The 27500-nt window shown below is 44.5% G+C and overlaps 1 protein-coding gene across 1 annotated transcript in view; it reads left to right on the forward strand.

Moving 5' to 3' along the window:
• The window catches only part of LOC134458312 (A disintegrin and metalloproteinase with thrombospondin motifs 19-like), a 158965-nt gene that overhangs the window by 56792 nt on the left and 74673 nt on the right, over window positions 1-27500 (forward strand). The window contains exons 9-12 of the mRNA XM_063210547.1: window positions 8443-8583; window positions 10222-10372; window positions 16453-16554; window positions 26112-26257. Of these exons, the coding sequence (XP_063066617.1) occupies window positions 8443-8583; window positions 10222-10372; window positions 16453-16554; window positions 26112-26257 (540 nt within the window). The remainder of the gene's footprint in view (window positions 1-8442; window positions 8584-10221; window positions 10373-16452; window positions 16555-26111; window positions 26258-27500) is intronic.

The following is a 27500-nucleotide window of genomic DNA, read 5'->3' on the forward strand; positions in this document are numbered from 1 at the left end:
AGTGTCCCAGAAGGGCTACTAAATTCGCGCTGTTATAAACACGGAATCAGATTATGGCTTTGTGAGCAGCATGAAGAGGAAGTTTGAGCTTGTTGAGGGGCGCTAAGATAGCCAACGGAGGGGAATGGAGTTGGATGGAAAATGTACAGTCTCTCGTGAAAATTCTCAGACATGACCTGACATCACCGGTCTAATAATAACAGTAATGATAGCGGAGCTTCTTTGAGGGTGAAAAGGCATCCTGGTCCAGCGCATTGCTAATCCCTCTCCAAAAGCGTCCACTTTGATTTCCAGGCCTGATATCGACTCGTATAAAAGTCATCTCGAAAGAATCTGAGCGTGAAATGTAATGGTGCCCAGTCCAGTCCACCCCCTACCCCAACCCCAACCCACCTTCTTTTGAACATGAGAATCAGAAAAGAATGTGGGCGCTTTATGACATTGCCCCTCTCTCTCTCTCTCTCTCTCTCTCTCTCTCTCTCTCTCTCTCTCTCTCTCTCTCAGCATGATTCAGAGTCTGACAGGTCAGCATGAGGTACGCATGAAAACGCATGCAGAATATCTCCACTGCCTTGCTGACCTGCCCTTGAATCTAGACCTCTGGTTCATAGCTTAGGTAATGTTTGACAGTCCTGTTTGGGCTTTCAGGTTCGTACCCAAATGTAGTTACGTATGTGCAGGGAAGCCGACAGCGGGGGGAACAAAGGAGTCTGTTGTCCCGGGCCAAGGGATACTGTAGAAGGGGCCCAAAATTGGGTACTCATTACATTGTATGTATTGGATGGGGGGCTCTTTCAGATGACTTTGTCCTGGGCCCGGCAAAAGCTATTAGCGGCCCTGGTTATGTGGAGTGCTTCTTTCCCTCCCAACACTAAAATGTTTCTCTTTCCATGCATGGCCCAGGGTTGTTCTCGTGTCCGTAACGTCGCACTAAGATCCATCGCTCTGAAATGCCCCGTTTTGGCAAATGGAGTTTAATGAAAACAATTACTCCACTTGCATTGCAAAAAGTGCCCTTCAATCGCCCAAACCAAAAAAATAAAAAAAAGTCCTCCCGCGACCTACAAACGTAAATTCATCTCGGTGGTTCACTGATTGCCATGAAATATACAATCAAGTGAATGATTCCCTATGATGTCATATGATTTATGTTACTGCAATTATCTTGAAAACTTACGTTTAATTTCTTTTGAAAATTATATATTTTTTTCTTTTCCCAGCAGCCACATGGATCAGCCCTGGCATGATCCCATCTGTTTTGTATTTCCGAGCAAATTGAATATACAGTTTTTGAAGACAGTCAAGTGATGTATGCTGGCAAAAAAATAGGCCTCAGCAGAAAACGTTGGGGGGAAAAAAGAACAGAAAAGAAAAAAGAGAGAGAGAAAAAGAACTCTCGTTTGCTGTCTTTCAGATGAAAGGGTGCAAAAAGGCTTCTTCAATGTGGATAGATGTCTCTTTTTGTCCTTGCACAAAGCACAACCACCACGGCAATAAGCTCAAGTAGCCAGAAGCTTTCTGAAATGTTGTTCTGATGTTTTGATTTGCTCATTCATGTGTGTCTCGCTGCATGGTGAGAAGGAAGACCATGAGTGCCCATGTCATGTTGCATTAGCCATGTCTTCCTTACATTTCACTAAAGCTGATTGATGCTCTTTTATAACGCAATAACGCATCGCCAATGGCTTACTTTCTACTCAGCATAGATCTCTTTGAAATGTCAAGGCATTGTTAGGTAATTTAATAGAGGATTTTTGCGGCGTGATTCTGCAAAATGTCTGAAAATGTGATGACAAGGGCGCTAACTAGTGCTTTCCTCCTCTTAGCCTCTCAGCTTACTGTTTATTTATCAACTAGGGGTGTAAATAGTAATCGATATGTATCGATGCATCGATCCTACGCTTCGATCCTTCGATCCTTCGTATCGAATAGTGGTGCATTCTTAAGTATCGAAAATAATTGAATCGTTAAATCGTTAAATGTACACTGTGCAGGAAATGGTCCAAAAAGGTACTGCAACTATGCTGCTCATTGAAACGGGGCTGCCTATTGCCAAATTTGATATTAACATGAAAGTTTAATGAGTAATAAACAAATATTTCCTAGTATGGTCCAAGTACAGTAATTTTTGCAGCTAAAAATGGCTATTTTTGGAAATTCAAAATGGCGGACCATGGAGAAGATCCCCCTTTTCATGCAATTTTTCCAGTCATAATGAATACTTAGAATTTGATGCTGGTGGTAAGTATTCGTGAAAAAGGGAACATTAGTAAATAGGCAGCATGAATTCTGGAAATAAACAACTGAAAATCTCACACAATGTCCCTTTAAGAAATCCATATTGAATCTTATCGCCATGGAGGCTGTGATTTACACCCCTATTATCAACCGAGCAGCCGTTTAAAACAACATTTGAGACTTCGTAGCCTCATAATGCGGGCAGCTCCACTGGTGCAGTGGTGCTCAAACTTTGTCAGACCGATGGGTGCTAATTTGATACTGCTAATTTCGATGCAGATCAGTTACTTTTTTATCCACATTCACAAGCCTGTCTTATTGTAGTGGAAATGTTATGTTTAGCTTTGTAATAATGTTACAAATATAGCTACCTTGCCTTGGTAAAATAGAAATCCCCTCACGGACCACCTGAGCTCTGTCACGGACCACTAGTGGTCCCCGGACCACACTTTGAGAATCAATGCCCTAGAGCAGGGTTTCCCAAACTGGGGTGCGTGCACCCCTGGGGGTGCGCGGCCTGGCATAAGGGGGTGCGTGAGCTGAATAGAGCAATGGTGGATATGTGAGTTTTTATCCAGCATTGATGAACATTAAGTCATTTTTAATTGTATTTAGACTTGTATGCTGGAAGGGTCCATCTGAAGTGTAGTTTAACTCCTAGACTACTGGAAAAGAGGATTCCCCTAAACTGAATATGCATAATGTGCAGTGAATGCGCAGTGAATCCATGCTTGCGTGGCCATCAGCACACCAAAATATCCGCTCAGGGGGTGCATGAACCACATTGAAATGTACAAGGGGGTGCGCAGGGGGAAAAGTTTGGGAACCACTGCACTAGTGTATCGCTGTAATAAATAATTGTTGAAAAGATTTGACTACCATAGTAGTACACTACTATGACATTACACAGGGCCTACTAATACATTATGACTTGGTCATTGCCATTCTGGTAATTGCACATGTATAACAGGAGGCAAGTTTTAACGAGTTAAAATATTTCTACTGACACCTACAGGTATCTCTACTTTCTACTGTAGAAATATTTGGAGGTGCACAAAGGTTTCTATAGAGCTAGAAAGTAGAATGTTGAGACACCCAAAATAACACGGAAACTTATCAATCGTTTATGTGCCGCCTTCTCCCATTTTATGGAAACACTCTTGAAACATAGAGGAGGTTCATAGTTGAAGAATTTTAACAGTTTCCTTCTCTTGAGGTTGAATATGGCAGCTCCTTCACGTCAGCGTTTTATTGTGGACGCAGTCATTTCTGCACCTCCATATGCTTTCTGCGTGTGTGTGTGTGTGTGTGTGTGTGTGTGTGTGTGTGTGTGTGTGTGTGTGTGTGTGTGTGTGTGTGTGTGTGTGTGTGTGTGTGTGTGTGTGTGTGTGTGTGTGTGTGTGTGTGTGTGTGTGTGTGTGCGTACGTGTGTATGTGCGTGTGTGTGTGCGTGTGCGTCTGAATGAACCCTCGCCAGGCTACAGTTCTCCACATTTAGAACCCTTAACTCTCTCTCCTCTGGCAGAGGCTCCTATACATCCATACAGACTCCCAAATACAGCCTTTAGACCATGGGCAGGCATTTGGGACACACTTTTTTACACTGTTGCAATAAAATGCATTTTCGTAACTTTATGAAGTGGTTAGTGATACCATAAACTAAGCGTTCAAGCAGTAGCTTTTTTCGGGGGTAGGGAAGTTTTAAAGGCAGCGCAGTTCAGAGCATGTGCCCAGGCTCTGCACTGGCTTTGTAGTTTGATTTCAGTAGAGGCCAGAATCCCTCGGGATTTTCAAAGTAAGGTGCAACTGTCAAAGTCATTCAGGAAAGGCGTATGCACATGCTTACAGGCATGTATGCACGCACGCACTCACACACACAAACGCACGCACGCACGCACACACGCACACACACACGCACACGCACACGCACACGCACACGCACGCACGCACACACGCACACACACACACACTACACTACACTCACATTTTTCTCTGGGCTTGCTGTGATAATTCTCCAGCCTGCCCCTTAACCTGCTCCAGGTGTGGCCGTTATCGTGGGCATCAGACTCAGCCTTCATCTCACCCGGAACGCTCCTCCTCTGTAGCTCGGCCCGGGCTGGGAGAAGATAGTTGTGTGTAAAGTGTGTGTGTTTGTGTGTGTATGTGTATGTGTGTATGTGTATGTGTATGTGTGTGTGTGTATGTGTGTGTGTGTGTGTGTGTGTGTGTGTGTGTGTGTGTGTGTGTGTGTGTGTGTGTGTGTGTGTGTGTGTGTGTGTGTGTGTGTGTGTGTGTGTGTGTGTGTGTGTGTGTGTGTGCGTGTGCTCTTCTGTAGCTGGGCCCGAGCTGGGAGAAGATTGGTGTGTGTGTGTGCGTGTGTGTGTTTGTGTGTGTGTGCTCCTCGCCTCTCAATTCCCAAACCCCCACCTCCACTTCCACCCCTCCTCATCCTCTCTTTTAGAGTACACTCTTCATTTGTGATAGGCCACCGCTCATCTGTTTAGAAGGTGCAGGATTCAGTAGAAATATCTGTATAAAAGGAAGACAATCCGCACACTTCAGGTCTATTTTTGTGCAAAGTAGCTTTACTTGACTTGCAAGCTTTCGGTGAGGACCTTCAGAGTACACCCTTCCACCATGCCCCCCTCACTCCCACATATACACCTCTCTAACTAGGTCGTGTTGGAGATGGATACACGCCCCCTTCCCTCTTTTCCACTCTTGTACTAACCATGCACTCTTTCATCTTCTCTCTCTCTCTCTCTCTCTCTCTCTCTCTCTCTCTCTCTCTCTCTCTCTCTCTCTCTCTCTCTCTCTCCTCTCCTTTCTCCACTTCTGTTGCCCTCTCTCTTCCCTCTACTACCTCTATCATCTCTGATTACTCCACTCCTCTCTCCCTACCTCAGAAAGCGGTTGTAAAAAATTAAATTCCATCTCTCGCATACTAAAATTATGGGACACCCTTCATTACAATGTTGCTTATGGCTGTTTGACTCGGTTTTCATTGTCTTTACTGGTTCACATTGTATGCACACAAACTCTGTAACATATCTGTTCCTGACTTGTGTAGGGGAGAAGTAATTAACAATCGTCACTTATAATACGTCAGGGGGGTGGAATGGGAAGACCGGAGAAAGAATTAGACAACTAGGCTGTACTGCTCTACACCAGTGTTTCTCAACAGGGGTGCCGGGGCACCCTGGGGTGCCGCGGGCCGCCCTCAGGGGTGCCGCGGAAACGTGGCTGATGAATTAATTATGTAATATAATACATTTTTGTCTAAATTGATAAGTTAATGCTAGTCAGTGGAATCTTTTATCTGCCATTTTCGCACAATAAAGTAAATATAGGTCGTCCCAGTCAGCTGCTACTTTGAACGTAGGTCGTGTGACGTTTCCAAATGTGTTACTTTTCTAAGCTTCTGTGGTATCGGATCCAATGCCATGTTACGGCTTGTTGGTTTGGGGTGCCTTGAAATTTTTCAAGAATTGAAAGGGTGCCCCGCCTAAAAAAGCTTGAGAAACACTGCTCTACACCCTCCTTCCCTCCCACCTCCATACAGTGCCTCCTTATCTGCTCTGTAGCTTTTGCCTGCGCTCCCCTCTTCCCACCTCCCATCTCTTGCACCTTTCTTTTCTCTCCTTACCTCTCTCCTTCTCTATCCCCAACCCCCATCTCTCTCTCCCTTTCTCCCCCCCCTTCTCTCTCTATCACTCTCTCTCTCCTTCTATACCCCCCCCCCCCCCCTCTTTCCCCCCCCTCTCTCTCTCATGATGGGTGGACGTGCTAGCTGGGCGTGAAGTAAAGCTGTGCGTGTGTGCGTGTGTGTGATTGTGTGTGTGTATGCGTGTGTGTGTGTGTGTGCGTGCGCGTCCATGTGCGCGTGCGCGCATGTGTGTGCGTGCGCACGCGTCTGTGTGTGTGCGTGCCCATGTGCACGTGTGTGTGTGTGTGTGTTTGTGTGTGTGAGTGTCTGTGTGTGCGTGCATACATGCGTGTGTGTGTGTGTGTGTGTGTGTGTGTGTGTGTGTGTGTGTGTGTGTGTGTGTGTGTGTGTGTGTGTGTGTGTGTGTGTGTGTGTGTGTGTGAAGCTTTAGGAGATGAGGAAGGAAAGGAAGGTAAGCAGGCAGGCAAGGTGGGCCAAGCCAAGCTTTGATTTGAGCCGCCCCCGCGGGCACATAGAAGGCCGAGACAAAGTCCTGCTTATATAGAAAAGTAAGGTATCCTCCGCCATGGCCGTAACCAGACATTTTCAAATACAGAGGTCAAATACTTAGTGATGTGGATCGGCACTGCCCTCACGATCCGATTCGATCACGATTCGGGAGGTAGCGATCCGATTCGATTCGATGCAAATCAATCAGATCCGATTCAATTCTACAATGCATTACAATGCATTAAATTTCTACTGAAAGCAAAGGAAATGTTTCATCAGTCATGATGAGGCAATACAAGTAACCAGAGACTGAGCAACAATTTATTGACTGTTTTCTGTATCAGTCTGGATCAGTCTGGATCAGTCTTGCAATGCTTTGAAGTACTTTTATTTAATTTAACATTCATTTGCTCTCGAAATATCCACGTAAGTAATTGAAACTTGAAAAAAATTGTTGCATCGATCCTGGAACTTGCCGCATCGATCCTGGATCGTACATGCCCCGCATTGGAGTGGATCGCCGAATCGATCATTGTTGACACCACTACAAATACTGCATGCTGTACTCCATACTGTACATTTAGAATGCTTCAAACACTTCAGTCAAACTCTTACGTTTGTTTTCATTTATCACTGCCTTGAGGATAAATGGGAGTGGCGTATATAGACTGAATGTATCATTGTTGATCATATATCGGTTTTCATCAATAGATACATTTTACATTACTGAAAAAAAATACAGAGGACATGACCTCTGTGTCCTCAATGGTAGTTACGGCCTTTTCCTCCGTGCTCCTGTTCTTCAGGAGGAATAGACTGAGGGAATGGACTGAGTTCAAAGTAGGAGGGAGGAAGAGTCACCGGAGCATCGCAGATGTGGAAGATTCATGTTGCTTTTACTTAGAGCAGCTAACATCCCTTCCAGGGACAGGCATTGGAAATTAGCTTTTGGCTATAAATGCTATGATGCTTGCTTGCTGTTTGGCTGTTATACAACTTATATGCTATGTATCTGTCCCTTCCAAATAAAACTAAACTAAACTAATATAAATGTCTTCATGAGAGTTGACTCTGATGAAGATGTTAACGTCGAAAACGTTAGTTTGGCACTGCACTAAATAAAAGCACATCTATCGTCTACATCTGAGATGCTCCAGTGACTCTACCTCCTACAGAGGCCTGCTTGTTTTCAGCTGCTGATCAAAATGGGCAGCAGATGAAGATGTAATCATCATCCTCCTTTGCTCGCACACGCTTTCGCTAGCACCACTCCTACTCGCTCTTTCACACTCCTTTGCCCCTCTGCTAACGCACCTCTTCGCTCATGCAGTCCTCCGCTCATGCACTCTTTCGCTCGCACACTCCTTTGTTTCGTCATTTGTCCTTTCAACATAAAAGCTAAGGAAGGAGGGCCTGTACTGTGCTGTAGAACAGTGTTTCCCAACCTTTTTTGTCTTGTGTACCCCCTAAGCAATTTTGTCATGATGAGTACCCCCCTCACTCTTGCTCTATATCTGTTCCTTTATCCCAATGTGACTACAATCCATATATTTGTTATTATTAAATTTTTCCAAGTACCCCCTGAGGTGTGCTCACGTACACCTAGTGGTACACGTACCCCTGGTTGGGAAACACTGCTGTAGAAGACCCTTCAGCATCTTCAGTGCAACCAGTGGCCCTTGGCTTCACTAAGACACACTACAGATGGTTGTCAGGACTTCTGCAGTTTTTGAATGGGATGCAGGTGTACCATAGTAGGGGTGATCCTCTGCTGTACAAGTTTGATGTCTTCTTCCATTTTTTCCCTTTTCTGTAGAAAAATTATGCTACTCCCTTTTTCTCAATGTATTTAATAGCGTATAAAAGCATAATGGCTACATGTAGGCTATATATAGAGACAATTGAAAGAAAATGGTCCAGGACTGGACAACTGACAAGAGGAGAGCACTTGTTTGTGAATTATGCTCAAAACTGTGTGATTGATAAGGGTAAGAAAGTAAGTACGGTACATAAAAACACAACTCTTTTGTCGTCTCCTTCTGCCACAGCATGGGAATGAGCCACGATAACGACCACCCGGCCTGTGCGGACGGTCTCCACATCATGTCTGGCGAGTGGATCAAGGGACAGAACCCCGGAGACGTGTCCTGGTCCACCTGCAGCCGAGAGGACGTGGAGAAGTTCCTCAGGTGGGCTTTAATGTTTATTTATTGACTTATTTATACGCACTTACTTACTTACTTAATTACTTACTTACTTACTTACTTACTTACTTACTTACGTACTTACTTACTTACTTACTTACTTACTTACTTACTTATTTATTTATTTATTTACACCTACTTACTTACTTACTTACTTACTTATTTACTTATTTATTTATTTATTTATTTATTTATTTATTTATTTATTTATTTATTTATTTATTTATTCATTCATTTATTCATTCATTCATTCATTCATTCATTCATTCATTCATTCATTCATTCATTCATTCATTCACTCATTCATTCATTCATTCATTCATTTTTGGTCTTGGACTTTCAATGCCTTTATTATGAGAGGATAGTGAAGATGCGATAGGAAAGTAGCAGAGGTGGGAACAAGTCATTGTTGGGCAAGTCACAAGTAAGTCTCAAGTCTTTGACCTCAAGTCCCAAGTCAAGTCCTGTCAAAGACGGAGCAAGTCCAAGTCAAATCAGAATTCATAAGACCGCAAGTGAACGTAGTGAGAACAGAGAAGTGGTAGGGCTGGGAAATGACCCAGCCTGGGTCCCCATGCATATGGGTGCTCTACGCAGTGCGTGGTAGCTCCCCCAGGTAGGCACTATTACATCACACTGAAATGAGCTGGCGCCCAAGAAAGAGGGAGGGGTTGGAGCGGTGGTGTCACCTCAAAAAAATCCTCAAATACACCACTGGGTTGGAGACTTGTTCAGGTCCACCTGCAGCTGGGAGGGTGCAGACTGCGAAGAAGTTCCCCAGGTGGGCATTACTGGCACACTGTAACACAGCCATTAGCTTTCTGGCTACAACAAACTAAATGCTGTGTCATAAAGGGTTCATTCAGACCAATAGTGATGAATCTAATGTTACTTTAGAAGCTGCGCATTTCAATATTAACATGCTTATTGTGCTACATTCAGTTGAAGAGGTGACCTAAGTTAGTATATCTGTCCGAACACCATTTGTACGGTCAGTTGAATCGTTTCCCATTTTATGTTTAGAAGTTCTGTAGATACAAGTTTTGTTTTCCTTTCTGCAACCAGCAGAGCAATCAAGTGACTCTCATGTTTGGCTTGCTGCACTCCCTTGATGGCCTTTTTTGTCTGGTCAGGCAGTGTTGTTTGAATGCGAATGTAAGCTGTGATATCTCCCCGGCCTGAGTTGGAGTTGAGTGTATTGGGCGCGATAACAACCAGTTAGCTCAGAGCCCCTCTCCAGACTCCCTTGGTGAGTCTACTGAGATAAGCACGGAGCCATGCAGTGGGCAGAGGCCTGCAATTCACACGGTCGCACTGGCCAAGCCAAGCTACAGTTTCGACTCCTCCTTGACCTATTGGTGTTGTGTGTGTGTACTTTGTGTACTTTGTGTGTGTTTGTGTGTGTATGTGTGTGTGCCTCATTTGTGTGTTTATTTATCCGTGTGTGTGTGTGTGTGTGTGTGTGTGTGTGTGTGTGTGTGTGTGTGTACGTGTGTACGTGTGTACGTGTGTGTGTGTGTGTGTGTGTGTGTGTGTGTGTGTGTGTGTGTGTGTGTGTGTGTGTGTGTGTGTGTGTGTGTGTGTGTGTGTGTGTGTGTGTGTGTGTGTGTGTGTGTGAGACAGGTCCAAAGCCAGTAGTTGTCTGCTGCAGACTGACCCTCTGAGTCTGAACTCGGTCATCTTGCCGTCCAAGCTGCCGGGCATGACCTACACAGCTGACGAGCAGTGCCAGATCCTCTTCGGACCCTCCGCCTCACACTGCAGCAAGATGCAGGTACCGTACACTAGGCCCACTCTGTGTGACTGCATGACTGAGTGTGTGTGTGCATGAGTGTGTGCGTGTGCGTGTGCGTGTGCGTGTGTGTGTGTGTGTGTGTGTGTGTGTGTGTGTGTGTGTGTGTGTGTGTGTGTGTGTGTGTGTGTGTGTGTGTGTGTGTGTGTGTGTGTGTGTGTGTGTGTGTGTGTGTGTGTCAGGGCTTGACATTTGCTTTTTCACTCACCGGCCACTGTGGCTAGTGTTTTTCCCAAGTCACTCACTAGCCATTCAGCTCTTCTATTAGCCACAAATGTGATTTTTTTTGCCTTTATCATAATACTGTACAGAAGAGAAGTTGCTACAGCAAGAAGATGAGTACATACAGTGAGGAAAATAAGTATTTGATCCCTTGCTGATTTTGTCGGTTTGCCCACTAATAAACACATGATCATTCTATAATATCAATGATAAAATGTATTCTAATATAGAGAGGCAGAATATCAAAAAGAAAATCCAGAAAATAACTTTGAAGAATATATTTTAATTGATTTGTATTCCATTGAGGAAAATAAGTATTTGACCCCTCTAGTCAAAGAAGACAAAATACTTGGTGGCAAAGCCCTTGTTTTCTCATACAGAGGTCAGATGTTTCTTTCAGTTAATTACAACGTTTGTGGATATATTAGAAAGGATTTTTGTCCACTTTTCTTTGCAGATCATCTCTAAATCACTTAAGTTGTATGACTGTAGCTTGCCAAATGGGAACTTCTGTTCCCTTCACAGGATTATTATAGGGTTCATGTTTGGAAACTGTCTAGGCCACTTCATGACCTTAATGTGCTTCTGCTTGAGCTACTCCTTCGTTGCTTGGGCTGTATGTTATGGATTATCATCATTTTGGGAGGCCAATCCATGACCCACCTTCAGTCTAGTGGTGGTGGGAAAGAGTTTGGCATGCAGCATTGTACGTTTACATGTCTCCCTCCATCCATTTCTTGACGATGTGAAGTGTCCTGTGTCTTGGCCAAACAAACAACCTCAAAACATAATGTTACCACTTTCATGTATGATGTTGGAGAAGGTGTTGTTCTTGGGATCATAGGCAGCATTTCTCTTCGTCCAAACACATCGAGTTTTGTTAATGCCAAACAGTTTGATTTTGGTGTCATCTGATTCCAGCACCTCCCAATCATATCCTAATCCAGTTCGACGTTCATTGGCAAACCGCAGGTGAGCCTGAACAGGTTCCTTCTGAAGCCGGGGTACCATACATGCACTGCAGGAGTTTCCAATAGTTTTCTTAGTGATTGAGGTCCCAGCTGCCTTGAGATCATTTCCTAGCTCCTCCTATACAGTTTTGAGGTGCTTTATCTCTTTTTTTCTGATTATTAAATTCCCACAAGGTCAACTCTTGTATGGAACCAGAGACAGGCCTAAGATTGATGATTGATGATCATTTTGTATGTCCTAAAATTGGGAAGAAATGCACCAACAGTTTGCTCTTTAATATCCAGGAGCCCATTTCAGCCTTGTTGAGTTCTAAAATCTTGTCCCTGACATCCTTTGACAGCGTTTTGGTCTGTCCCATGTTGGCGAGTTTAGTTTGATTGATTGACTGATTCTATGGACTGATTCTGCAGATTCAATGTGTCTTTTGTGCAGGTTACTATTACTACCTGTTACTACAGGTGTGTTCAATTCAGATAACAAGTTGATTGGAAGTGCCATTTGATCTGCGGGATCAGAACTCTTAATGGTTGGCAGGGGATCAAATACTTATTTCCCTCAATTAAATATAAATCAATTATTATATATTCTATAGAGTTAATTTCTGGATTTTCTTTTTGATATTCTGTCTCTCCATATTAGAATACATATTATCATTAACATTAAAGACTGATCATGTCTTTATTAGTGCGCAAACCAACAAAATCAGCAAGGGATCAAATACTTATTCTCCTCACTGTAGCTTTCTACTGTACATGGAAATCAATCAAACAAATAGAAAAAATAGTAACTTAGCCTTTTCTTTCACTTAAATATAAACGATTGATACACAAGGGGCAAAATAGATGAGCCAATCGGCTAGTGACACTGAAATTTTTACTAGCCACAGCCAAGTTTTACCAGCATTTGGCCGGTTGGCAGGTGCCAGTGTCAAGCCATGGTGTGTGTGTGTGTGCATGCCTGCGTGCGTGCGTGCGTGCCTGCGTGCCTGCGTGCCTGTGTGTGTTTATGTGTGCGCGTGTGTGAGATAATGTCTCATTATGTATTTGCACTGTAGAAAACATTGAAAGCATTGTGTTAAAACTGAGACTGTCAGAGTTGTTGGCTAAAGCAGCAGTGCAAAGTCAACATGTGACACAGGCGGTTGCAAAGATAAACATCTCAAACAAACCCCAAAAGTAAGCCAAGTCATTTTGCTCGGCAGAATGTGGTGTGAAATATGCTATTAAAGCACAAATCCATTGGAGACATTAAACACAAAGGAGGCTTTAAAAAAGTGCTGGTAAGTTTTCGAACCACACACAGAGAAACATTGTCCCAAAGGAAATACCAATCAGCCCAGTTTACTCAATGGTCATTTGATTACATTAAGTTGCACAGTAATCCTTGCTTCTCATTATTTTGACTTGTCAAGCAATAGATTTCAACTGAGAACTAACATGAGTATCACTCTGAATATTGCTTTGTTTAGTTACCAATCTCTGTCCAACACTATAGACAGTTAGGAAAGACAGTTTGATTACTGTGCTAACACCCCCCCCCCCCTCCCCCAGGTTTCCATTGCATCATCCCCAATAACATGGAATGTTGTGAGAAACACTTGAAATGCAATAGATTATTCAGGTTTTTCTAATTTTAACCCATTTAAGAAATCTTTACAGCTGACAGACATGCTCTTATCTTATAATTATGAAATATGTCATTTTGCCATGAAATCTGGGTTCCGACAGCAACTTGTATCTTAGGGGCCCCATGCCATCTTAATCCGGCCCTGATTGCCAAACTTGCTTAATTTTTACTCTATAAAAGGGTTACCAGATTTGGAAGCTGCATACACTGTATACAAGATGCACTCAGTGACCCTTGCATTAGGTAACCATGATGCACCTGGCTTGGGTCACCAAAGCACAATGACTGAAGAAGCAGCAGCTCTGCTGGCACAAGTATAGCAGTATGAAGTGAAATATCCCAGAGCCAGCGATGCGGTCATTCCCCCCCCTGCCTTCCAGAAGCCTTAATCCCTCCGGGGGCCGCCTCTAATCTCTGCTCTGATGGTGCCATCACTCAGCTGTCACGTCCTGGCGGCCTGCTTTGCTCCGCTCTGCTCTGCTCTGCTCTCCTAGGCTTAGGTTGAGGTGCACAGCGGGAGCACAACCTTCTAGACGTCGTACAATCAGTCCATCCATCTATCCATCCATCCATCCATCCAACCAACCAGGGCCATTTCAAAGTATTTCACAACCCTAGGCAAAAAAGGACCTTGGGACCCTTTGGAAAGAGGCCGCAGATAAATAAAGAGATAAATGGGGATTTTGATAGCAGTGTCATTGCACTTTTCAGTTGTTGAATTTATGGAGGTGCTGCCAGAACTCGTGATGTTGTCATCATCACTCTCATTGGAATACAAGTACATAAACATTCATTTCCAGGTGGTCCTCTTTCAGCTGAGGGCCCTAGAGCAATTGCCTAGTTCGCTTGCTTGGTTATGACGGCCCTTCATCCATCCGTATGTCTGTACCAAGCTCTGACAGGCTGAGGTGCGCAACATGGGCAGACCTTTCTAGAAGTTGATCAGTCCGTCCCTCTGTCTGTATGTCTGTCTTTCCGTGGACTCAAAAACTCATCATCATTACAGTAAACAAAACAACCCAGACCTGGGTGAATCCATAGCAACCTGTAGCAACCTGTTTTATTTCCATACATATCAGGTTAACGGGCGCAACGGGGGCAGAACTTTCTAGAAATCCCTCCATCTAGCTGTCCGTATATCTGTCAGCTCAGGCTGATGTGCGCAGCTGGGCTGAACTTTCTCTTTTTTTTACCTTTTGAGATTTTATGCCTTATTCAAATATGGCAGTTCGAAAGACAGAGAGAGAGAGAGTGGGGAGACAGAGAGAGAGAGAGAGAGAGAGAGAGAGAGAGAGAGAGAGAGATGGTGAAGGATCTGAAAATGACCTTGTGTGGGGACTTGAACCAGAGTCCCTGCACTTATGGTATGGCTCCTCAGCCAACTGAGCCATGGTGCCCCTGGGGCAGAACTTTTTTTTTAAAAGTCGGATCAGTCCATCCATCCATCCATCCATCCATCCATCCATCCATCCATCCATCCATCCATCCATCCATCCATCCATCCATCCATCCATTCATCCATTTGTCTGTCTGTATGTTCCGTATGTACAGTATGTATGTCCGCGGACTCATCAAAAAAAAAAAACCCTGCTTGCTCCAATTTAAATAAACAACTCAGGTCTGGGTGAATCCATAGCAACCTGTTTCAATTCTTTCCAAACAAACACAAAAAGGGATTTTTATTTTGTATTCCACCTCCATCAACCTTGAACTATCACTCACTTAATCCCTTTTCTGTCTTCCTCAACCTGTCAACATCAGATGGAAGGTAAGTAGGAGAAGTGAGGGATCACAGGAAACCTTGCAGGGTTAATTCAACACTGAGGGAGTTGATTTAATATCTTTTTAGACAAGATGGTGATGATCCCCCCCTACAAATCGCAATCTGATGATGATGATGATGATGATGATGATGATGATGATGATGATGATGATGATGAACGTGTGAAACGAGTCTCCCATCCTGGCCAGTGGTCGTCTTTAATGGCGAGGCTTGTTTTTATCCGTTACCCACGGGCTCTGCTCTTAATGTTGTCTGCAGGGGTGACTGAGTGCGAGACGGGAAACCAGACAGGAGAATCTCTTTGTTGTGGTGATGTTTGGATGTAGTTCACGAGTTACCCTTTGAGCCAGTGAGGTGGGGGCGTGGGAACATGAGGTGTGTGTGTGTGTGTGTGTGTGTGTGTGTGTGTGTGTGTGTGTGTGTGTGTGTGTGTGTGTGTGTGTGTGTGTGTGTGTGTGTGTGTGTGCGTGCGTGTGTGTGCGGGCGTGTGTGTGTGTGTGTGCGTGTGTGTGTGTGTGTGTGTGTGTGTGTGTGTGTGTGTGTGTGTGTGTGTGTGTGTGTGTGTGTGTGTGTGCGCGTATGTTCGTGTGCTTATGTCTATGTGCATATGTCTATGTGCATATGTCTGTGTGTGTGCTTTCGGAACAAAGTGTGTTTGAGGTGTGGTGATGTGTGTGTGTGTGTGTGTGTGTGTGTGCGTGTGTGTGTGTGTGTGTGTGTGTGTGTGTGTGTGTGTGTGTGCGTGTGTGTGTGTGTGTTGGACACAAGGGGGATGTAAGTTGCAAGATGAGCATGTGGAACAAGCGCAGACTCAGCGGGTACCCTCTCATGAAGTCCTAATTTAGTGCAGGTCTGTGTTGACTTTGAGCAGTGGCCATTAAAAAACAGGTAATCTGTTACAGCACATTTCAGCATCGCATGGAGGTCAACAAGTTTATTTGGCCTAGTTTTATAAAATGGGCATACTGTGTTGGCCCTGCCGTGGCCAACCGGTAGGGCACTCGCCTGTCATGCGGCTGACCCGTTTCTCTCCCAATTTGCCTCCTGTCCACCTCTCACACTGTCCTATCAAAAGTCGAAAAATACACACAAAAAAGTTTAAAAATGGGCATACTGTGCACCAGTATACATCGACATTGGTATGTCAGTGTGAGAATGATTAAATGAATACTCATATTGTAAAAGCAAATGAATACATTATAACTCGTGTTTATGAATATAGTCTTATAAATGTGTGTTTGTCTTATGAATGTGTGTGTGTGTGTGTGTGTGTGTGTGTGTGTGTGTGTGTGTGTGTGTGTGTGTGTGTGTGTGTGTGTGTGTGAGTGTGAGTGTGAGTGTGTGTGCGTGCTTGTGTGTGCGCGTGTGTGTGTGTGTGTGTGTGTGTGTGTGTGTGTGTGTGTGTGTGTGTGTGTGTGTGTGTGAGTGCATGCATGTGTGTGTGCATCCCTTTCTGCAGTACGTCATGTGTTCTGGTCTCTGGTGCCACGTGGATGCGGAGAAGGACTGCAAAACCAAACTGGACCCTCCCATGGACGGCACCGAGTGTGACATCGGAAAGGTGGGTGGAAGGATGCATGTGACACTGGCTGTTTGACATCTGCCTCTCAGAGTCAGAGGTATATAAAGTTAACCCTGAAGAAAGGGGGGTGTTACAATTTTTTTCAGATTCATGTTCATCACGAATCACGAAATGAGGCAAAGCCAGTGAATCTCTTTGTGAAACAATAATAACTGATACTATTTTTCTCAACCAAAAAAAAACAGGAAAAGGGTCAAAATGACCCGAACACCTCACAATGGTTAAAATAGCCATGTTTAAAGAAAGGCTTTTTATACCTTTTTGGAGAAGAAAAGTGTCTTAGACTCCCTCCTTTTTGATGAATACAGTGCAAAGGTCAAAGTAGATGTACTCTTAGAGGGCATCTACCTCATTAGGTACAGCGGAGTAACTGGTGTACAAACTATGCACGCTCATGTACTAGTGTTGTACTTACATTGTAAGAGTAGATAAACTTCTGCTCTGATCACAGTACAAGCCATTGGTTTAGTACCATGTTTACTTGGCTGCTGTGGCTCCTTGAAAGGAGTAAACATGGTACTAAACCAATGGCTTGTACTGTGATCAGAGGTGCATAAAGGTGCAGAAGTTTATCTACTCTTACAATGTAATTACAACACTAGTACATGAGCGTGCATAGTTTGTACACCAGTTACTCCAACACCTTGGAAGCCTCCTGGAAGTCACTGTACTCTACTGTGCTATACTGTGATGACTCCTGACATTTCAGAGCTTCAGCTTGCACACTGCTTACACACTGAGATTTACCAAATATCTATCAAATGACTGCCATAGGTAACACAGTAATAATGTCAAAACAGTTACAGGTTTCACTCAAGTGCACAGCACTGCACATGCATACATGCTTCAATGCTTCAAGCATGCATTTTGCCGCCTCTCTTCAACAGTTGATCACTTTCTAAATTTATCAGAAATTCGTCTTGCTCGTCCACACACTGCACTCCATGCAGCAGAGGCAACCACGCAAAGGGTTGCCGTTTTCTTCTATTAGTTTCAGATACAGCAACCATGAGCTCACAGCTTTCTCTTCTGAAAACACTTAGGGCAGACGGCAGCAACTCAGCACCACTAATGGAGCAAACCAACAATAGCTGAGGGCAGTGCTGTTGTATTTTACGTACCTCATGGGGTTAGGACACACACAGAGACACACACACACACACACACACAGACATGCACACGCACACACACACACACAGACATGCACACGCACACGCTCACCCGCACACTCACACACACAGACATGCACACACACACACACACACACACAAACGTTTGTGCATGTGCACACGCACACATGCACACACACAGACACACGCACGCATGCATGCTCGCACGCACACAAACACACTCACACGCACGCACACACACACACACACACACACACACACACACACACACACACACACACACACACACACACACACACACACACACACACACACACACACACACACACACACAGACACACACACATACTCACTATGAGGCTGAGCTAGTGGACTGAGATGCCCCCCCCTGTCACTCCGTGCCGCGGAGGCTAAAAGATGGTGTCTTGGCCTCACATGTTTAGCTGTTTTAGTATGACTCACATTTGCCTACGCTGATCTAGCCTCGCGCTTGACATTGATGAGCACAGGCCTCCTTTCATCTTCTTCTCCTCTTCTCTCTTCTCTCCCCTGCATCTTCTCCTTCCCTCCCTCCCTCCCTCCATCCTTACCTCCATCCTTCCCTCTTCCCCCATCTCCCTGCCTCCTCTTTTCTTCTTCTGTCTGTTATTCGTCTCTCTTCTCCTCTCTTCTCTTCCCCTCATCCTCTCCTTCCCCTCCCTCCCTCCCTCCCTCCCTCCTCTATCTCCCTGCCTCCTCTCTTCTCCTTCTTCTGTCTCCTCCTTTTCTCTTCTCTTCTCTTCTCTTCTCTTCTCTTCTCTTCTCTTCTCTTCTCTTCTCTTCTCTTCTCTTCTCTTCTCTTCTCTTCTCTTCTCTTCTCTTCTCTTCTCTTCTCTTCTCTTCTCTTCTCTTCTCTTTTCTTTTCTTTTCTTTTCTGTTCTTCTCTTCTCTTTTCTTTCCTTTTCTTTTCTCTTCTGTTCTTCTCTTCTCTTCTCTTCTCTTCTCTTCTCTTCTCTTCTCTTCTCTTCTCTTCTCTTCTCTTCTCTTCTCTTCTCTTCTCTTCTCTTCTCTTCTCTTCTCTTCTCTTCTCTTCTCTTCTCTTCTCTTTTCTGCCCTCATTCTGTGTCCTCTGTTCTCCGGTCCTCTTCTCTGCTCCATCCTGGTCTGCCCTTCTCTCTGTGCTCGTATAAACACGAGGATGTGAAACAGCCTGTTGCAGTTCAACAGAGTCGGGACCGGGTGTAGGGATGAGTGTATGGTGGTGATGGTGGTGGTGGTGGTCTTGGTGTTGGTGGTGGTGGTGGTGGTGGTGGTGGTGGTTGGAGGATAGTAAAAGAGAGGACTGGGGCAGCTGTTCCATTTCAGTGGAGGCCCGGAGCTGTGTTGGTGGACCCCCACCCCCCCCTGACACAAACACCACTGACACATACACACACATACACGCACGCACATGCATGCATGCACTCATGCACACACACACACACACACACACACACACACACACACACACACACACACACACACACACACACACACACACACACACACACACACACACACACACACACACACACACACACACACGCAAATACACACGCGCGCTGGCACACATGCACGCGCACACACACACACACACACACACACACACACACATACGCACACACACACCATTCTGCTCTCACTGTCTATGCTCTTCTCCATCATCCCCACTCCTCTTTCTCCACCTCCTCCTCTCCCTCCTCCTCTCCTTCCTCCTCTCCCTCTCCCTCCTCCTCTCCTTCTTCTCCTCCCTCCCGCCTGTATCTGCAAGCCGACATGAAGCAGACCGCAGTCCAATATTGAGCGAGAGAGCAAGGGAGCGAGATGGTGAATGAGGGAGAGAGTGAGTGAGTGAGCGAGGGGAGCGAATGAGTGCGAGCCAGGTCTCCGTTCTCAGGCCAACCGGGGATAATGTATTGGGGGTTTCTGCTCTGTACTGCAACACGCTCAAGCCACAAGAACAAAAAAATATATATTTGCATGTGCGTTATTAACCTGAGAGTCTCTGAGTATTACCTTAAACACACCCGCCTGCTCCGCGCTTGGCCAGTGGTTTAAATCATGAGGCCATGAGCGCTGGAGGCAAGAGGCTGTATATGGTTACTGGTGTTTGATTGGTGCTAAATACTTTAATGCTGAAATGAAGCACGCGCATGTAGCTCGTAGACGTAGCGTAATAAGGCAATGTAAGGTAACATGAGGTAATGTGAGGAGACCTAAGGGCCACAGTGTAAATTAAAGCAAGGTGATGAAAGGAAGCAGAGTGTAGCCTATGTAAGTAAATGTAAATTAAAGTCACGGAATGCGATATGAGATAGCAAATAAATAGTTATTAATAAAGATATAGTTATTTATTAAGTCACGGCTCTTGTATCAAAAATCATTTGCATCATTTTGCTTTGCTTAACAGGTTACAGATTAACAGATATACAGACAGATAGCGCATTCAGGCCGACTGAGAATCGTGCCGGTGCCCGTTCCCGAACCTAATCGCGAACCGGCCGTCGAATTCACGCCACAGATTTTAGCGTTAGCGAACCGGAAAGTTGGTTCGCAATGCGAACGGCAAAACACTTTTTTTTTCTCCGCGAACCGTGATGACAATGTGGCCGTCAGCAGGTTTAGTTTAGTTTAGTTTATTGGTTTATTTCATCAGGGACCATGTGCAAAGTACATTAGTTACATAGTAAAAAGATGACCTGCACCAGATTATAGCTAATAGCTAATTTCCATCTGCAGTCCCTGGGCAGGTAAAAAAAACAAACAAACATACAATCCAGTAAAATGGGAGCAGCCACTCAGGCATACAACCCCTGCCACACACACACACACCCACACACACGCACACACACACACAATAAAAACATGTCATATGCAAAAAAGACTACAATGTGCAAAGTGTCAGAACAGGCATGTGCAAAACTATTAGTGGTCACAAGACTGGTTACATGAAAGCCATTTCTTCACTTCACGTGAGAAGGAATAAAAGTTTGTAATGCTTTTTAGGTGGGTGGGAAGGGCATTCCATTGTTTTGTTGCTCTGAAGGAAAAGGCAGATTGTGCAAATGCTGTTACCCGGCTTGGGAGGGTACAGTTTCCTATGATGGTGGATCTAGTTGTTCTGCTGATTTGTTCAGCGCAAGGATGGATGAAGGTTTTCAGAGGTGGAGGAGCGGAGTTGTGAATGATTTTGTGCACAAGGCGCACATCAGAATATAAAATTATGTTGTCAAAACTGAGCAAGTTATACTTGTCCAGTATGGCACAGTGGTGAAATTGAGATGGACGTTTGTCCAAAACTTTAAGAGCTTGTTTGTAAAGTGATGAGATGGATTTCATGGTAGTCTTGTTAGCCTGAGACCAGCTCGACATACAATAATGCATATGAGACATTATCATGGCATTTACATAGGTCTTTGCAGCATCAATAGTTAAAGAATTGCGAATATGTCTAAAATTTGCTATGCTATATTTCACAGTGTTGCCCAGTTTTTTAATGTGTTTCTTAAAAGTTAATGTGGAATCCAAGGTCACTCCTAGGTATTTAAACTCGTCAACATTTTTCAATGGTTTTCCATTTACATATACGTTTGGTACAGGATTTAGTTTAAATCTATTTTTAAAAAACATAGTGACCGTTTTATCAGTATTAAGTGTGAGACAAGAACTGGTCAGCCACTTGGTAACCTTGGTGAGTGTTTGTGTCAGTGTACTTGCAACTTCTACTGGGTCTTTACCATGTGTGAACAACACTGTGTCATCAGCATACATCAATATCTCCACACCGTCACATACTTGTGGGAGATCATTGATGTAAGCGCTGAACAGTAAAGGCCCCAAAATCGGTTCATCCGGGTAACGCAGTCACGTGCAGGAAAAGTTCAGTGCCCGGTATGAACACGGGCGGTTCGCAGATGAGCACTTTAGTGCTGAACGTAACTGGTACGGGTACCGGCTCCAGCTCCGTTCTGGTCGGCCTGAAAATCCTAAGACAGACAGACAGACAGACAGAGAGAAAGGCCCTACCGTGGTGCTAACGGTAGGGCACTCGTCTGCTATATGCGGCTGACCCAGGTTCGATTCCGGGCGGGGTCCTTTGCCAACCCTTCCCCGTCTCTCTCTCAACTTGCTTCCTGTTACCATCTGCACTGTATTGTCATAAATAAAGTAAAAAAGACCAAAAAAAACCAGAGAGACAGATTGAGAGACAGACAGAAACCGAGAGAGACTACGCCATATTTAGTTGATTTTCTCGCCCCGGAGAGATCTACCACACCTGACGATTTACTGCTCTCTCCCCCTGTTGTTTTATAAGCATGACACATGCACCTCACCTCATAATTACACCACTTCAAACTGGTGCCAGCTCTACAGCATCCAGTACACCTCATCAAGGAGCTCATAATTACACCACTTCAATCAGGTGTGGAGAAGCAGTGAAAGCCCTACAGCGCTTGTTTCCGTGTCCAGGACACACTATGCAGTGGGGAGGGAGGGGATTGGGGAGAGCTGGTCCCAGAGTTGCTGTGCTGTTGCATGGTTACACTTTGATGTGATTTTATATCATATCTTGCTGAGAGAATACAGATATCCCAAAGGTGTGACGCTTTACTTTACGGTACAGTAATTGTGCACTTTCTAGCTATCTAATCATCAAACTATACTCTGTTGTTACTCAATTAATGGTATTTACTTTGTAATTACCCCCTTTTTAACCGTTAGATACCATGTAACTTCTCTTTGTTACCCTGTTGTTACCCAGAAAGTACACAGTAATTATGAATTGTAACTATACCATAAAAAATAAAGCGTTACCCCCGAAGGAATTTCATAACTTATACATATAACAGGCACAGCACATTTACACATTCACATACAATAGGAGCCACTGGTTTTGTGCCATGTTCTCTTGACTGCATCATCATTGCTCCTTGCATGCTCCAACTCAGAACACTTTGTAAGTCTCACAGAAGTCACATCATATGCATATAAATGGAGAAAATGGGTTTATCCTACTGAACAGTGGTACTGTAATATTGTACCTACATATTGTACATGTGGAGGTAAGGGAAAAAAAACGCCAAACACCAAAGTTGGAAAGTATCTCACTAGTAAGGCGCACCGTGGTTATCCTGTTGTGCTTTCACACGGGATTTTGGCCTTGCAACTCTCACGGTGGTTGGCCTTGCAACTCTCACGGTGGTTGGCCTTGCAACTCTCACGGTGGTTGGCCTTGCAACTCTCACGGTGGTTGGCCTTGCAGCAACTCTCACGGTGGTTGGTAAACAAGGTGAGCAGGGACTGTGGGAATGTGTGGGCTCTGCTGTAAACAAAAGACAAGGTGGAGAGTCAACAGGGGAGCAAACAGAACGTCTCCCATGGATAACCCTCTGTACTGTAAAACTACAGTGTACACAGTGAAAATCCTAACAGGCTTTAGAAAATGTTAAGTTGACTCTTTAAGTATTGAATTAACACTGCAGTTTTTGTACCATGTACTGCCTGCGTGGGAAAATCCAAGCTGGGTCAGTTAGTGTTATATAGTTATATACATGACATTATACATGATATAGTAATAGTATACATGCATTCTTACAGTGTGGTACACACTGCTATATATTTCAGCACTTATCTCTAGGATTCATCTGGCTGCATATACTGTATTGCATAGAGAGAGAGAGAGAGACAGAGACAGAGAGAGAGAGAGAGAGAGAGAGAGAGAGAGAGAGAGAGAGAGAGAGAGAGAGAGAGAGCGCTCAGGAACTCCCTTAAGATCAGCTTACCATCTTCACCTCCCCAATACTGAAATTGAGGTCCCGCTGCTTTCGTATTTACAGTAATAAAATACATTGAGATATGGACCTCAGTAAGTAAAAAAGGTATCCCCTTTTTGCAAAAGCCAACTTAGAGCCAATGCATACATACTGCAAGTGCATATACACGGACATTTACCTACTATTGAAATAAGTCTCTGTCACATCCGAGAGTTTGAAAACATTATGTGTCTCTCACTAAGATAGTTTTTGCATAGTTATATCCCCGAAACGCAGAGCGTCGGGGATGTAATGGTTTTTGCGTGCGTCGCCGCCGCCGCCGCGTCCGCGTCCGCCGCCGCCGCGTAAGGTCTTTCGTGTTAACGCGATAACTTTTTAACGGATGTTTGGATTTGTCCCAGATTTTTTGGGTGAATGCTCTAGGGCAGGTTCATGAACTGATTCGAGTTTGGAGGTCAACACTTTCAAGATGGCTGAATTCAAGATGGCCGAATTTTTGTTTGGTCCATAACTTCTGACTGGGTGGATGGATTTGTCCCAGATTTGGTGTGTGAATGCTCTAGGGTAGGTTCATGAACTGCTACGAGTTGGGAGGTCAACACTTTCAAGATGGCTGAATTCAAGATGGCCGAATTTTAGTTTGGTCCATAACTTCTGACCGGGTGGGTGGATTTGTCCCAGATTTGGTGTGTGAATGCTCTGGGGTAGGTTCATGAACTGATTCGAGTTTGGAGGTCAACACTTTCAAGATGGCTGAATTCAAGATGGCCGAATTATTGTTTGGCCCATCACTACTGACCGGGTGGATGGATTTGTCCCAGATTTTGTGTGTGGATGCTTTAGGGTAGGTTCATGAACTGATTCGAGTTTGGAAGACAACACTTTCAAAATGGCGGAATTTTCATTTGGCCCATAACTTCTGACTGGGTGGATTGATTTGCCCGGTAACACCGTATTTTAATGGTTCACCATTTCAGTGAATCTACCATATTAGGTACAGTGTAATAACCAATGTAACAATATTTAATACCATGTAATACTAGTGTAATACCAGTGTAACAATATGCAATATCAGGTACAGTGTAATAACGAGTGTAACAGTATGCAATACCATGTAATATAGTGTAATACCAGTGTAACAATATGCAATACCATGTAATACCACTTACGCACAAACACATGATGTAAGTAAAAAAATTACATTGTATTAAATATTGTTACACTGGTTATTACACTGTACCTAATGTGGTATATCCACTGAACCATTAAAACAGTATTACCATTTGCCCCATTTTTTGCTTCATTTTCACAATAGTCGTTTGGTTTTAAGCCTATGCACGTCATGCCACGTCTGTATGTATCATATACGTTTACGAAATGGTGGACGGGAGTGGTAGGAATGATGGGGGACTGGAAGCGTCGCGTTTCGGGGATATACCTTAAGCAGTCGAAGGCGACTGCACAGGCAGTCTAGTTTTTGTTCTACATTATTCATTAGGGTGCATGTTGGGTACATATGTGGTTGGTACGTTTGCCTATCTTCTTGTGTCCTTCGACCTGACCATTCACCTGCATTCATATCCTTTATGAATAATCTGGGCACACATACAATTTGCACATACGGCACATATGCACCTGTACATACAAGAATGTGTCTCTTACTAAATGAAGTGTGGAGACATGGTGGTATCCACTAGTGGTGTGGATCGGCACTACCCTCACGATCCGATTCGATCACGATTCGGGAGGTAGCGATTCGATTCGATTCGATTCGAATCTATGCGATCAGATCCGATCCGATGCATACATTTCTACTGAAAGCAAAGCAAATGTTTAATCAGTCATGATGAAGCAATACAAGTAGTCAGATACTGAGCAACAATTTATTGGCTGTTTTCTGTATCAGTCTTGCAATGTTTTGAAGTGCTTTTATTTCATTTAACATTCATTTGCTGCCGAAATATCTGTGGAAGTAATTGAAACTTAAAAAAATTGCCGGATCGATTCTGGAACTTGCCGTATCGATTCTGGATCGCCAATGCCTCGCATTGGATTGCATCGCCGAATCGATCATTGTTGACACCACTAGTATCCACTGACCTGACCTAGTCATGGAGTCAGACTTGCAAACCTAGGGTAACCAGTTCCATTCTTGACATCAGGCTGGGGCGAATAACTAGCAGTTAAGGCAGACATTCACAGTGTGATGTGGTGTGTTGTGACAAAAATGAGGCTTTGGTGTGTGTGTGTGTGTGTGTGTGTGTGTGTGTGTGTGTGCGTGTGTGCGCGTGCGTGCCTGCGTGCCTGCCTGCCTGCCTGCCTGCCTGCCTGCCTGCCTGCCTGCCTGCGTGCCTCTGCGTACATGTCTAGTATGACCCATGTGTGCCCACAGTGGTGCCATGCAGGGGACAGTGTGGCTTGTGTGGCACAGCCAGTTCTAGTGGTGGGGAGCCGTATGCAGCACTGTGTTTTAAGTGTGTTAACCTGCAGATGGCAAGGTCTGCAGTCATTAATACAGTATACACGTATATAGTAGTATTTAATACAAAGCATATTCATGTGTGTCAGTGTATCCGGCCAGAAGTGTAATCTGCCCCATTGTGTGTGTCCACAGTGGTGCCGTGCAGGGGAGTGTGTGGCGCGCGTGGCCCAGCCGGAGCCCGTGGTGGGGGCCTGGAGCTCCTGGGGGCCCTGGGGAGCCTGCAGTCGAACCTGCAGCAGCGGCGTCAAGGCCAGGCAACGCAAGTGCGAGAGTCCCAGGTACAGTAACACTTTCAACCAAGTGTTATATTGTGTTCACCAATGAATGAGTGATTGAGTGAGTGAGGGAATAAGTGAATGAATGAAATTTTAATTGCAACCGCAGCAGTGGAGTCAAGGCCAGGCGGTGCAAGAATCTCAGGTAACGGCCCGTTCCCACTTTGACGGCCATTTGACGCTCATAAACGCGACGCACCTCCCTTTTTTGACTGAATGCTTCTTGTCGGAGCACATGCAGGGGCGTGACAGAGTACACTGAACAGGAGTATCTCTTTCTGTCTTTCTACACGTTTACATCGATTAAGCAAGCTAACCAGCGATAGTAACATCAAAGTCTGCCCTTACCTTACTGTGGACATGTGTTTACTTCACACATTTCATAGCCATCACGTAGTTTTGAATGTCGTCAAAATGTACATAATCCTTTGAACATAAGCACAAAGACCTTGCACTTCTTAATTTCTTGTAGTGTATGAATCTTACATTAAAATGTATGATAACCAGTCATAAAACTACTTTTAAGCAGCAAAACATAGCCCTTGGTTTCATGGGAATTCCTCATGTACTCGACAATCATTGGATAACGCTCCGCGTTGGCCGCGAGTAATTAGCATAAAGTAGAAGCTTGCTCAACTTTTTTGACGCGCGCCAACTGTCAAAGTAGCCGCGCCGCGTATCCCAGAAGCCTTTGCGAGGGCGTCGCCGCTTTCCATTGAAAATGAATTGAAGGCGTCGGCGTCAACGCGCTCGCCGGCAAAGTGGGAACGGGCCGTAACACTTCACCCATAGCAAGTGTTACCATATTGTGCTCATAAACAAATGAATGAATGATTGATTGATTGATTGATTGATTGATTGATTGATTGATTGATTGATTGAATGAATGAATGAATGAATGAATGAATGAATGAATGAATGAATGAATGAATGAATGAATGAATGAATGAATGAATGAATGAATGAAGCAGCAGTGTCAAGGCCAGGCAGCGCAATTGTGAGAGTCCCAGTTCACAAAGTTGTATTTACCAGGCCCAATGTGGTGGGTGGGGTGGCGGGCCAGGTATACCCTGTCTGTGTGTTTGTCTACCTGTGGTGGGCTAACCTTTAGCATGGCTCTCACGCATACCCTTCGTGCTTCGTGCATCTTCGTTAAACTTCGTGAGCTCGCACGAGGGTCTGGAAATCTTAGACGAGCCCGAACGGAATCAGATATTTCACAGCCTGTCCAATCAGAATCGCGGGG

The sequence above is a fragment of the Engraulis encrasicolus genome, chromosome 11, assembly GCF_034702125.1.
Source record: "Engraulis encrasicolus isolate BLACKSEA-1 chromosome 11, IST_EnEncr_1.0, whole genome shotgun sequence".
NCBI classification, from domain to species: domain Eukaryota; kingdom Metazoa; phylum Chordata; class Actinopteri; order Clupeiformes; family Engraulidae; genus Engraulis; species Engraulis encrasicolus.